The sequence below is a fragment of the Podarcis erhardii genome (genome assembly GCF_964252035.2).
Source record: "Podarcis erhardii genome assembly, chromosome: Z".
In the NCBI taxonomy this organism is placed as follows: Eukaryota; Metazoa; Chordata; class Lepidosauria; order Squamata; family Lacertidae; genus Podarcis; species Podarcis erhardii.
In genome coordinates this window covers 38,648,532-38,662,802 of record NC_138504.1, presented here as the reverse complement: position 1 = coordinate 38,662,802, position 14,271 = coordinate 38,648,532, and the positions used below count along the sequence as shown (strand labels likewise).

The following is a 14,271-nucleotide window of genomic DNA, read 5'->3' as shown; positions in this document are numbered from 1 at the left end:
TTTTGTCCATTTATTGTTTTTATTTCCCCCCAATTGAACTATAAAATGGTGATTTTATTGAGTCAAAATGAGAGTAGTCCTAAACATTTTTAAAGGAAAAAAGCACTGAATACAGCCATAGGATTCCTAGGAAGTTTCTGACATTGCAGTCCAGTTTTAGAGGGATAATCCTAAAGTTTGTAGAGGTATGTTTGCAGCACTTCAAAATCTCACACCAGATGAGCGCCGCAACCCCAGAGTCGGCCACGACTGGACCTAATGGTCCCTTTACATTTAATGAACAGAGGACACTGTGTTCCATTGGTGAATGCCCCAAGAGCCTTAAATTGGTTAAATATTAAGACCAGTTGGATAATCTCAATTTTGGGGGTGGGTCTTTCAAAAGTGCCAAAGATTACCGTATATCCAGCACTGCTTGAAACTCCATGGATGCAGTGTGAATACAGTATGTACTTGCTAAAGCAACCTCCTGCTGGATGGCTTTTGCTGGGCCATCAGGCCTAAGCAGTTGTCCAGTAGGTACACAGTGCTCTGAGGGCATTGTACTTCTGAGCAATGGTCTGGTCCTCTGTGTAACCTTTCTATGGGTCGATGGCCAGTGATGTAGCTCTTCTGGAAATTTTTCATCAAAACACATTTTGGGTAGTGTGGAAATCTGATGCTCTAAATCAGTTGGTATCTGGTTTAGGCATGTTTGTCTTAGATTTTGTAAGCAAAACTTTAAAAAGAACACACACCTTCTAAATATTTTGTGTGTGAATATATGATGTGTCCCCCCTCACCCCCGGTGCAGCTCAAATAGCTAATCTGAAATATTCTGAAGGGCTATAGCTCAGTCCTAGATTCAATCTCCAACACCTACAGGTAGGGCTGAGAAAGTCTCAGAAAGACACTGCCAGTCAGAGTAGGTAATACTGAGCCAGATGGACCAATGGTCTGTTTCAGTATAAATCACCTCCCTCTGCTCTTGTCTTCCGGTAAATCCAGATCTACTTTCTGCTCAGTCCCTGGAGTAGACAACAATGAACTTGATGGATTCAGTAGTCTGACTTGGAAGAAGAGAGAAGCTCCCTATGTTCCCTGTAATTGGGGATGTTATGAGCAGCCCCCCGCCCTTCATCTGTGGCTGTGTGCCAAGTGCTGGCCAATCAGAGCTTGAGCAACTTCTCATAAAGTCCCTGTCCCGCCAGGGTGGAAGGCTTTGCCCGTGCCTGCGTGGGAGAGGAACTTGCTTTGCACGCACGGACTCTGTCTCCAGGTGTTTCCTCCAAAGAGCTCTTTAGCAAGAGCTATTTCTGCCTCCCCAAATTAGCCACCTAATGAGCCTAATTTGAGGCCTAGAGACAGGAGCTACCCAGGTAATGATGCACCAAAGGCTGCCAGCTTCCTGGTTAGAGAATGCCGCTTCTTTTCTTTGTCTAGTCATTGATGTGTAGCTATGAAGGGACTGCGCAGAAGGAAGAAATGAGAGCTTTGGGGTGCTGCCCTGCACCGGTACAGTTCCACCTCTGTTCAGCTTCTTTTTACCTGTTTTCCAGCATTTTCAGCTAGCCCAGGAAGCTATGCTTATACTGGCCATTGGTCCACCCAGCTCAGTGGACCCTAGCTACACCTGCGGTCGTCTATGCAGCATCCTTCAAACAATTGCATCATCCCTAAACACTGGCCTTGCTGGCTGCAATCTAATGGGACGGCTAGATTGAACTTGGCAAAACAAATGCTCTTAACACTGAGCTACAGCTCTTCCCTTAGGCAGAGGAATAGAGAAAGCCGCTTTATACGGAGCTGGTCCATCTAGCTCAGTACTGCCTGCAGTGGCTGGGACAGCTCTCTGGGATTTTGGAGCGAGAGTCCTAGCGCTACTGTTGTAAAGATATTCTGCCCTTTTTCCCCTTATGGGGTACCCAAGAGCCCATATAGAGTCCTTACATAGGTTCCCTATTGGTAGGAGAAAATAACAGAGGCCAACCAGAGAATATTGAGAAGCAAAGCAACTAGTAAGCTTGATCTTTATTGATCTGTTGCAACAGGGTGCTCCCCTCATCCGCAGGAGAGAGGAGGAACTCAGAACAATGGCACGCAAGGCCTTATAAAGACTTTTGAAATTGCCACCCTGTAGATCCAGACCACCCCCCAGATACATCATACCTACATCACAGAAAAGGCGGTCTAAAACAGAAAATTGAATGTTGTTTTTCCTGTTTGCCAGGTTATCTGATTGCCTTTCCTGATAGTCTGTCACCCTTTAAAATGCTGATTACTCAATTCCTGAGACAATGGGAAGGTTCCCTGACCACCACCACCCCTTGTGGGGAAAACATTTGGTCAGTTTGGGAATCAAAATGGTTTCAGGTTGTTCTTCCTGTGCTGATCTATGTACGTGCTTGGTTGGTACACTTATGAACATTACCATATAGGGACGCGGGTGGTGCTGTGGGTTAAACCGCAAGAGCCTAGGACTTGCCGATCAGGTCGGCGGTTCGAATCCCCGCCACGGAGTGAGCTCCTGTTGCTCGGTCCCAGCTCCTGCCCACCTAGCAGTTCGAAAGCACGTCAAAGTGCAAGTAGATAAATAGGTACCGCTCCGGCGGAAAGGTAAACGGTGTTTCCGTGCTGTCAGGGGTTCAGGGAGAGAGACGCAGAGTGAGGGGGAAGGATTCCAGGCTGACGAGGAAGAGGATGACAATGACCCAAGATTGTCCATGAGTCCGTCCAGTGAATCGGAGGACTCCCAAAAGGGAGCCCCTCTGGTCAAGCCAAGGGGAGCTAGAGGGGGAAGCAGTCAGGAGCAGGGAAACGAAGGGGGAACCCCCAGTGGGAGTTGGAGAGCGAGACCGGCTGCTCCGCTGGAACGGAGTGAGGGGGGAGGAGTGACCAGTGTGTCAGAAGGAGCAGAACAGGAAGCAGAGAGGGGAAGGAGATCAGGGCAAAACGTCCTGCCGGAAGGGGAGGAAAGTAGTATTGAGGGCAGTGTAACTGTCGAAAGGAAGGTCAGGAGCAACGTAAGCGCGCCAAGTTCAAAATGGGAGGCGCGCGGAAATGAAGAGAGTCCTGGGGAGGAGCCTGGTCCCAAAGCCCGAAGGAGGGGGAAGGAGGCGGCAGAGGATTCAGCCTCTGGAGAGTCCCGAAGGGAGAGAACACAGGGGGGCAGAAAGACCCTGCGGAAAAGGAAAGAGAGAAAGAGGTGGACCAGTACAAGCCTCTTAAACTGGTGTCGAGGCGGGAGTGACTCAGAGGGGACTTCAGCGGTCTAAGGGTAACAGACGTAGGGTCACGGACCTCGGATGTAAAGCTACTAATGTTCTTCAATAAAAGCTTTTGTACATAAGCTGGAGTGGACTTTGGTCTCTTGTGAGCTGGGACCACGGGTGACTCTGACACGTGCGCTGCTCTGAAGCGGCTTAGTCATGCTGGCCACAAGACCCGGAAGCTGTATGCCAGCTCCCTTGGCCAATAAAGCGAGATGAGCGCCACAACCCCAGAGTCGGTCACGACTGGACCTGATGGTCAGGGGTCCATTTACCTTTACCTTTAAGACCTCAAAATTCCTATCACAATATCCATAAATGAACCTGGGACATGCATACAAAGCAGATGCTCTACCACTTAGCCATGGCCCTTCCCTTAACCCTCTTATGAATGTAAGAAGGGCCTTGCTGGGTCAGGAAAAAGGCCCGTCCAGTCCAGCATACAGCACAGTGGCCAACAAGAGGCCCCTGGGAACCCTGCAAGCAGGACCTGACACCTGACTGCAGCTGCTCTCTCCCCACATGTGATTGCCAGCAACTGGTATTCAGAGGCAGACTGCCCCTGACCATGGAGGTTTCATTGTCTCCTGATCTGTGGGGAGAGTGCCTGGCCTGAAAGTCCCCCACGCCCCACCCCAGTGCTCCTCCTCTCTGCATTTGCTTTGCAGCTCAGAGGCCTCAAGCCCTGAGGGGTGTGAGGTTTCGCACTGTTATACATGCTGTTCCCAGCAAGGCTGAAGGCTCCTTGGCTGTCCTTCCTGGTTAATCCTATTTGCTTGGGGAGGATACGCAGCAAGGCTGCCTTTCCAGAAGCTAACTTGAGAAAGCAGGAGAAGCTGGGGTGGGGAAAAGATATGAAGGGGGGGCAGAACACTTGCTTTGCATGCAGAAGGTCCCAGGTTCAGAAGGCCCTAGGTTCAATGTCCATCATGTATCCAGGGACGACTGGGAGACACTCCTGCCTGAAGTCCTGGAGAGCCACTGCCTGTCAGTGATGGCAATGCTGACTCCAAAAGACCAAAGGTCTGACTTGGCACAAGTTCCTGTTCACAGTTATGAGGACTGAGACAGTAGTTCAGTGGCTGAGCATCTGCTTCAGATGCAGAAGGTCCCAAATTCAATGCACGGGGTGGCTACTTTTGCAAAATTCAGAGAACTGCAATTTTTGAAGGGCCACTGGGCTTCGCTTCTCATATTGTTTTGGAAATAGGGGGTGGTGGTTCGGCTTTAACTGCGAACTGAATTGAATTCCCCCCCCCCCGCCGTCCCTAACTCTCCACCCCACCCATCTTCCTTATGTAAGAACTGTTGCTGCTGGCCAGTTTGTGTATTACACACACACACAAACACAGTCAGTTGATGTAATCAGATTTCTGCCTCCAAGGCCTTTGGGGATTTGTCTTCTGCAGCTACATTCCCAAAGTGAAACATCTAGATTGTGCCATGGTCACACTGTTTCTACACACATTCTTGCCCGCCCCTCTCTATCCTTCCTCCAGGTGAGAAAGAGGCATGATCAGAGCTCAGTGATGCATCCCAGCCGGGGGAAAGTATGCAAGATGCAAAGCAGGGCCAGTGAGGGGTATGTCCTGAGGAGAGAGGGTTTGTATTGGGGGCAGGTGTGTGTGGACTAAGGAGACTCTAGGTTTTGTAGAGTAGGCATGTGGCCTGGGGAGAGGGAGTACATCCTGAGGGTACAGTGGTACCTCTGGTTAAGAACTTAATTTGTTCCAGAGGTCCGTTCTTAACCTGAAACTGTTCTTAACCTGAGGTACCACTTTAACTAATGGGGCCTCCCGCTGCCACTGCGCTGCCACCACCACACAATTTTTGTTCTCATCCTGAAGCAAAGTTCTTAACCCGAGGTACTATTTCTGGGTTAGCGGAGTCTGTAACCTGAAGCGTCTGTAACCCGAGGTACCACTGTATTTCCTTTGGGGAAGAGGTGCGTCTTGGAGAGAGGGTGTGTGGTCTGGATGGAGGTGGTGTGACCTGGGGAGAGGGGTATGGACTGGTGAAGTGTGTGTGCATCTCGGGGAGAGTTCTGTGGGCCAGACAGAGAGGTCTGGAGGCCTGTATTCTCCCTGTCAGGCCTGAAGCTTCCCAACCCTACTCTAACATATCAAGAATGTAGAAGCAGCCATCAAGTGTGGTATGACGGTCAGCGGTACTGGAGCAGGACAGGGGGTTGTAGGGAGAAAAGAAATGCTAATTGTCCACTTCATTGCTGAAGTAGTACCATGACAGTAAAGGCCTCCCCTTCCCTGAATAGAAAACGTTCAAGGTCTAAAATTACTTAGTTGCCCCACAGAGTGTACATAACTGGCAAATTATTGTCCATAACGCCCCCCACCCCACCCTGTTTGGGGATTGCCTTGTTAAAATGCTGTTAGTGTGATGACTTGCAAGCAGTTTTGGTGCCTCGGGTTCTTCCTAAAAGTTAAATCATGGGCAGTGGTGGCAGTGGTAGAGGAATGGATGCTTCTTGTTCCCATTGCACAGACATGTAAAACCAGATGCATGATGGGCGTTAAGACATTATATCAAAGGCTCACGACTTTACACTGCCACTTCGCCAAAATGATTTTGTACAGCTTTGAATGGTGCAGAGAAGAGCGATCTGGATGGTGGGACATCTGGTGGGCAACTGTGAGACCAGGATGCTGGACTAGGTGGGCCCCCTTTGGCCTGATCCCACATCAGGACTCTTCCTATGTTGTTACGTTTTGGAGTGGTGGTTGCTTGTTCTCTGAAGAATTTGTAAAAGAAAAAAGAAGCCCTTCATGCTACTAGTCCACAAAAAGACAGCAGGATCCTGTGCAAAAAGACTCCATTGTCACAGAGGGAGACAATTAGGAAGAAAACAGGCAACCCAGAGTGGGGGATAGCTGCCCCCTAGTGTGGTTTTGCTGGTTGGCGCCGATGGGACTTGTAGTCCAAAACATTTGGAGGCTATCAAGTTTATGAAGTCTGGTTTATTATGTTCCCTACCAAGTTAAAGATGAACAGGATGATGACTCCTTGGTTTTTAATTTTGGGTGGGTGGGTGGGCGGAGCCAGCATTGCCTGACAATGTTGTTATCTACAGTTCAAAACACACCTCGGCAGCTGCAGGGTATGTGAAACGGCAGACTGTGCTTCATGTTCATGTACACACATTATTTACCTTTGTGTGCCTTTAATGTGAAATACAGTACACATCCACTTTCCCGCTTTGAGATTTAGGCCCCATCTGCACCATACAGTATCATAGCACTTTAAACAGTCATGGTTTCCCCATAAAACCTTGGGAATTGTAGTTTGTTAAGGGTACAGAGCAATGGAGAGAGAGAGAGAGAGAGAGAGAGAGGTGCCAGTACGCACCATGAAGTTGTTACAGTAAGTACCACACTTTTAACATTTGGGTGAAAAAAGGTACTGGTGCTGCATATCCTTTAGTACCCCCCCCCCAAAAGCACTGAATTGCTAGGCAACTCCTTATTCCCCTCATAGAGCTATAATTCCCATAGTTCCCTGTGAAGAAGGTTTGGCTGTTAAAGCACTCTGAAGTTGTAGCTCTAGGACAGGGGTCAGCAACCTTTTTCAGCCGTGGGCCGGTCCACCGTCCCTCAGACCATGCGGTGGGCCGGACCATACTTTTTTTTGGGGGGGGGGGAAATGAACAAATTCCTATGCTCCACAAATAACCCAGAGATGCATTTTAAATAAAAGCACACATTCTACTCATGTTAAAACACCAGGCAGGCCCCACAAATAACCCAGAGATGCATTTTAAATAAAAGGACACATTCTACTCATGTAAAAACACTGATTCCTGGACCGTCCGCGGGCCGGATTGAGAAGGCGATTGGGCCACATCCGGCCCATGGGCCTTAGGTTGCCTACCCCTTCTCTAGGAAGAGGAATAAGGGTCTCGGAACAACTCTCAGTGCCCATAACAAACTACACTTCCCAGGATTCTTTGGTGGCAAGAGGGGGAGCCATGATCATGAAAGTAGCACGATATTGCTTTATATGTATAGGGCAATGGGATCAAAATCAGGATGAACACCCATTGTCCTATAACAATGAGCCAGTGCATAAAATGGTTAGTGTTGGACTAGGACCCAGGAGACCAGGATTCAAACCCCCACTTGGACAACCTTGGGCCAGTCACTACCTCTCAGTTTGAACTCACTCACAGGGTTGTGGTGGGGATTAAATGCGGTTGGAGGGGGGGAACCCTGCACACTAGTTTGAGCTCCTTGGAGAAAAAGGTGGGAGATCAATAACGTAATGTAACATAACATAACGCAACAACATCCTTGCAAACAAATCAGAATAGATGCTCAGTAAAGAGTGGGGATCATATGAGAGCCAGTGTGGTGTAGTGGTTAGAGTGTCTAGGACATGGGGAGGCCAGGGTTTGAACCATCATTCAGCCATTAAGTTCCCTGGATGACAGTCACAGCCTTATTCAGCCATTAAGTTCACTGGATGAGAGTCACCGCCTCTCAGCCTAACTTACTGCACAGGGTTGTTGCAGGGATTAATTGAGGAAGGGAACAACCACATATTGCCTTTAATCCTGACATTGCACAGCCCAACATCCTTCCCTCTGACAGTGGTCGTTTCCCCAAGATGCCCTACATGATATACTCATTTTGCTTGTGCATGCCTTGGACACCCTCAGGCCAAAACCCTCTTGACGAACCACAACATTTGCAAAGGGCAAAAGTTCGGCATTGTCGAGCTGAGATTTGATCCTGGAGGAGGAGCGGCGGCAGCAGCTCTGGGCCGGTTCCAGCCTTGGTGTGGGACTTCCCAGTTTTTTGTAGGGATATGGAAATAAACTGAGGGTGAGGGGAGTCAAAGGGGGGTGGGGAGAGAGAAGAAAGCCTTGAAGCACACCAACATGTGCACACCACACAGCCCCTGTTTTACTGGGGGGGGGGGGAGAAAACCCTTCCTTAATGTTGTGGGTTTTTCATGTGCATGCAATGCTTGGCCTGACTCCAGGCTGAAGCCTGGCCCCACCACCAATGGAGGCTGCTCCCAGCCAAGGGGGCTGGAGGAAAAGAGAAAGGGGGTGGGAGGTGGGGTGAGGCAGAGAGAGAGAAGGAAGGAGGGACAGAGGCTAAAGGAGACAGCAGCTTTTTCTTTCCCGCCTCTCTCCCTCTTTTAACACACATATACAGAAATCTCTTTTCCATGGCCTCCGTCAGGGTGTTGCCATAGAAACTGTAGTGACAAAGGCAAGGAAGTCTCCTGGGCCTGTGTGTGGAAGGACTGGAGGGAGAGAGAAGGAGGAGTCTGAGCCACAAGTTTGAGCGGATCTCCAAACTGCTGGAAAAGTTGCTTGCGAAGCGGGGTGGTGTTGGGAGAGATGCTGGGAAGCCCAGTGCAGCGGAATCCATGGCAGTAGGAAGGCTGGGATTGCTATGGCGGTGGAGGCAGCTGCGGCAGCTGCACAAAGGCTAGGCCTGTCAGGTAGGGCCCTTCTCTGCAACTCTGGTCAGCCCCCTTTGCAAATTCTCCTGCATGCTTTCTCTTTTGTTCGGGCTCAAGACAATGTTGGCCGCTTGCCCTCTTTTCCTGGAGCCACTGAGGCCCAGCTGTGCCCTCTTGTGCTTCCTGGCTGTGGAGGGACGGGACTCAGCTGGGTGCCCTGGCCACAGCAGGCAGGAGTGGGCAACGCAGAGGCCAGGAGGGGCGCAAGGATGCTTCGCCTTTCCCCTGGGAGGAGGGAAAGGGGTGTCGGCGTCCTCGCTTTGTGTGTGGGGAAGATGGATCAGGCTCTTTTATTTCCGGAAGGGCAGGAACTGGTGTGCTTCGAGTGTGCCAGGAGATGCGCAGCGTTCTCTCGGTCAAACAAGAGCAGGAGATTCATGACGTTCTCTTCTCACGTGAGGAGAGCCGATGTGCAATGTGTTACTTGGTGAAAGTGTACCATGTTTTCTTGCAACAAAAGCAGGCCCTGGCCTTTGAACATAAGACACGCAGAAGCATTGGTGACGTTTGGGGAATCAATACGCAGCATGTGCATTCCATGATGATAGTGATGAGCATGATCCACTTTCTTGCTTTTTGAAATGGTCTGGATGACACATGGGTGGCTATGCTGTCATAAATCCATCATTTCTGTTTGCCCAATTAATTTCTAATCCACATTTATGCCGCTCCTCCCACATGTCTACATTGGTGGGGAATCTGAGGGCTGGGGCCCTCTTGAGGCCCTCCAGGTCTCTCTGTCTGGCCCTAGGAACTATCTCCAGGCCAAGTGTTATAGACTAGTTGGAATATGTGCTTGAGCTCTGATCATGCTTCTTGCTTGCCTGAATTAAGGTTTTGGAGAGGCGTGTGAGAGTGTGTAGAACCGTGTCTACTGTACAAAGGGATTTTTTTTTTTTTTTTTTTGCATTAACTGTCCCTGCTTTTTGCCTCTGGCCCTACCCACCAGTGGCATGAAGCCCCTGAAAAGTTGTGCAGAAGGGAATGCCATGCCCCATTTGGCTTGAAGAAGTTTCTTCACCCTTGGCTTACATGTTGAAAAGCTACCTCTGCTCTATTTCTTAACTGGCAAACATGGAGCTTCTGCCATGATAGAGTACCTTTAGCCTAGCTGAAAATACTTGCCTCCACTTTGACCTCCCTTAATCCCGGAAATGGCCTGTCTGGTGTATTGCATCTGTGCTTGACTTCCCACATGGTGGTGCCACTACTTGAAGCTGCCCAAGTAGTACATTACATGTATTGCTCCAACCACTTTTGTTTCTGGCCCTGCCCACCACTGGCTTACAGCCCTGGGTGGTCATCCAGCAGGCATTGTGGCCCTCTGGCTGAAAAAGCCAGCACTCTCTTGGCAGCTGAAATGTGTGGGCCCAACTCAGCCGATTCCAAACTGGGGAGAAATCTAGAGATGTGGGCAAAGGGATGGAATGAGGCAGAAAAAATAACAAGCATCCTTTCGTCTGTGGAGGGCGCACCAGGCTGTGGGAAGTGGGTAGGAGCTTGTGTGGATCTAGTCACTCCACCAAGGTTTTGAGAGAGGAGCAGGAGGTGGGCAGATGCTGAGGGGCCCACTTCCTCCTCGAAACAGCTCCCTGCAGAGGACTTGGAGGAGGGGTGTGTTGTGTGCTATCAAGAGTGGTGCGCATGTAGCAATGTTTTGAGTTTGCAAGAGCATGAGCACCAGGAGCCTTGCATGTGCAAGGGCACACAAGAGGCAGTGCACACGTATGTAACAGAATGAGAGATGAGACAAGAATAAGTGAGTGGCTTCTCTCCAGCATGGAATGGGTGCCTTTGCCCCCACCCCTCCCGCCAACTCAAGGTTCAAGCAGCTGTTCTGTCTCCTCTTCTCCTAGCCCGCCTCTTTCTTTCTGTGATGGGCTCCCAATGTTTCTGTTCATCCAATGGCTGTGGTGGATTTTTTTTTAATGTACATTTTGCCAGCTGTTAGCAATTAGCAACTAGATCCACCCCGGGCCCCCGGCGAGGAGATCTTAACACTTTCATGAGCTCTCTGTCTGGACAATTTGGACTGCTTCTGGTTTCACCTTCCTATCTGTGCTTGGGCATAAGTGAGGAGGTTTGGGACAAATGTGTATTACCGATGGGAGGGATGCAAAGGAATCCCATTACATTGAAAAGGGTGGAAAGGAGTTAGGGCTGCTAAACCCAGCCCCCACCCCCTAGCACAACTTTTGCAATCAGCACAGACTGGGGTAGGAATCTTCTGGAGCCTTGTTGTCTAAGGGGATCAATGGCCTGCCTCAATATGAGGCAGCTTCCTGTATTCCTCCGAAAGAGAGAGTCTGTACATGTTTATGAGGACTTAAGAACAGCCTTGTTCAAAGATTTAAATCTTTCAGAGAAGTGTTTGTGGAAATCATGTTAAATTCTTCAGTGCAGCAGATTTTTATTTGGCGGAATGCACAGTTTTAATAATTATATTGCCTGTCATGTATTTTGTTTTGTTTTATGCATCTTGGCTTCAGCTACATAAGTAAATAAGTAAACCCTACCCTGGAGGGCTGCTACAAGTCAGTGTAGACAATATAGAGCTAAACGGATGAATGGTCTGACATGGTACAGTATAAGGCAGCTCCCTATGTTCTTATAACCTGGAAATATTTTTAAATAAAAATTCACCCTGGAGGTATTCTATGAATGTGTGCTTCCTGACACCTATTTTATTGATCAACCGGATCTATTTCTGGACAGATTAGATTAAGCTGGCTATTTAATGAGCATTTATCCTGCTTTGCTTGTAGGAAGATTAGCTGATGGCATGTGAAAGCAAACAGTCTCCCTACCATTCCAGTACATTTCCCCGTCACCTTCCTTATCTCAAAAAGTCAAGTTTTTTGTGGGGGGGGGAGTGACCTCCCAATCAATTATAATTGGATAATCTGAATTTCCCAGTATGTGGCTGAATCCCACCCCAAAATAGCAAGTCCGAACATGCCCAATGAAACACTCAAGGGTCAGCACCTATGATAGCCAGCTAGCCCACCCCTATGATGTTTTCTTGCCTTTGCAGCCCTTGGATAATTTGCATACAATTTACCGGTACATGCATGATTATCCCTGTCATATAAGATAGTAAACTTGCATGCCCTGGGTCCATAAATCTCTATTTACTTAAAGAGTTGGCCAGGGGTGAATGCAGATCTTGAACCAAAAAAACCCCCCAAAAACGGTTAGACACCGCTTTTATATCACCATAGGTACACATCGCCTGAAAATCTAGCAGCAAGCCAATCATGTCTTTCTTCCTTTTCTCAGAGATCTGAATGGCAGTGACTGGCGGCCAGGGAGGACCGCCCGACTGACCCCGCGGGCTGTGGGCATCGTCTCCCACATCTCCAAGGATGCTCTGCTTGCCGCTCCTCCTGCTCGCCAGCCTCTCTTGTTGCTCCAGCTCTGAAGTCAACCCTGGTAGGAAGCTCTTGGTGTGTTGTTAAATTGTTGGGTGAGCCATCCCAATCTCTGTACCCCAACAGCCAGGGACTTCTGGGTTCCTGCATGAGACTCTCAGGGAAAAACAGTCTGTCAATTTCAGTATCCATTGTAACTTTCAGCTCTCCACATCAGTCTGTGGTTGCTGTTTTTTAAAAGCCCTCAGTAAAATTCATTAGCATCTTAGTGCAAATTCCTCCATTTTTAAAATTGCAATTTGGCCTAGAAAACATTTGCAAGGAAGTTTCCCTCAATTTTGTGCTATTTTCAGGATCGAATGCATTTCTATGCACACTTACACCCTGGCGTCTGAATTTTTTGCACACATTATTTGATGAGAACTGCACTGCAAAATTCAGAAGAGTGGAAATTTTGAAGGATGGCTATGTTTTAGTTGCCATCTTCTTTTGGAAAATACAGATTATGTCGCTATGCCTCTTGGTGCAAACTTAATTTCTTTTCCCATCCTACCCTCAGTGCTAGCTGCTGTGTTTTATAACAAAATGTGAGGCCGTAGCACAGCTTGTATGAGACAGAAATTGGGGTGATACTGCGGCATTTGGGACTTTGATTTAGAGGGGGGAAACAAGTAAGAGGTGACGTGATAGAAGTTTATACAATGGGGCATGGCATGGAGAAAGTGGATAGAGGAAAGTTTTTCTCCCTCTCTCAAAACACTACAACTTGTGGACATTCAGTGAAGCTGAATGCTGGAAGATTCAGGATAGATAAAAGAAATAAATTCATACAGTGCATAGTTAACTTCATGGAGCTCACTCCCACAGGAGGCTGTGATGGCCACCAACTTTGATGGCTTTCAAATAGGATTGGACAAATTCATGGAGGATGTACAGGTGAAACTCGAAAAATTAGAATATTGTGGAAAAGTTCCTTTCTTTCACTAATTCAGCTTCAAAGGTGAAACTAATATATGAGATAAACTCATGACATGCAAAGCAAGATATATCAAGCCTTTATTTGTTCTACAGGTAAAACTCAAAAAATTAAATATCGTGGAAAAGTTCCTTTATTTCTGTAATCCAACTTGAAAGGTGAAACTAATATGAGATAGACTCGTGACATGCAAAGCGAGATATGCCAAGCCTTGATTTGTTATCATTGTGATGATCACGGCGTACAGCTGATGAAAACCCCAAATTAACCATCTCAGAAAATTAGAATATTCAAGGAAATCAGCAAAACAAGGATTGCAAATCAAGCAAGATTGGACCTCTGAGAAGTAGAAGCAGATCTCGCTTTGCATGTCATGAGTCGATCTCATATATTAGTTTCACCTTTCAAGTTGAATTACTGAAATAAAGGAACTTTTCTACGATATTCTAATTTTTCGAGTTTCACCTGTAGCTATCAATGAATACCAGTGACTAGAAACCACAAAAAGGGAGAGCGCTTTTGTGCTCAGGTCCTGCTTACAGGCTTCCCATTGGGGAATCTGCTTGGCCACTGTGAGTGCTGGGTGCTGGACTAGATAGGCCGTTCTGTTCACCTGATCCAGCAGACTCTCCTTACCTTCTTAGGCAGCAGCTGGGATCAGAAGTGCCGGACTCATGCCAGGTCATGGGGCAATTGGAGGTTCAGGCACTGGAACAGACAGGCTGCAGCTCCATCATCCCTGACCATCGGCTATGCTAGCTAGGGCTAATGGGAGCTTGAGTCCAAACCTTTGTAGGATACAAGGCTGGGGAAGACTGGCCTAAGTAAGAGGTGACAAAGTGTAGACAAGCTTGTTTTGGTTTCTGCCAAGGGGACAGAGAGGAAGGGCTGTATTTTTGCAATGTTGTAAAAGAGTGGTAGCCAGCATGATTCTCTCCAGATGACACTGGACTCCAGCAGCCAGCAAGGGCGAGGGCCAAGCCTGTTGGGAGTTGTAGTCCACAGCCTCTGAAAGGCACTGTGTTTGGCTATGTTTCTTGTAAAAGGTGACCTGACCTGACCTGACAGTGGACAGAATATAGGTAACAAAAGGAGAAGAGGAGTTACGATAAAGGCAAGGCTAGTATGCCTGTTCTATGCCTTTAACTTTGAAATTTGCAACTACATACAGTGGTACCTCGGGATG

The 14,271-nt window shown here is 48.2% G+C and overlaps 1 protein-coding gene across 1 annotated transcript in view; it reads left to right on the top strand.

The window, feature by feature from the left end:
* The first annotated feature begins 8,341 nt into the window (after positions 1–8,341).
* The window catches only part of LOC309333854 (discoidin domain-containing receptor 2-like), a 47,909-nt gene continuing 41,979 nt past the window's right edge, over positions 8,342–14,271 (top strand). The window contains exons 1-2 of the mRNA XM_081847826.1: positions 8,342–8,717; positions 12,018–12,170. Of these exons, the coding sequence (XP_081703952.1) occupies positions 12,104–12,170 (67 nt within the window). The 5' untranslated portion in view covers positions 8,342–8,717; positions 12,018–12,103. The remainder of the gene's footprint in view (positions 8,718–12,017; positions 12,171–14,271) is intronic.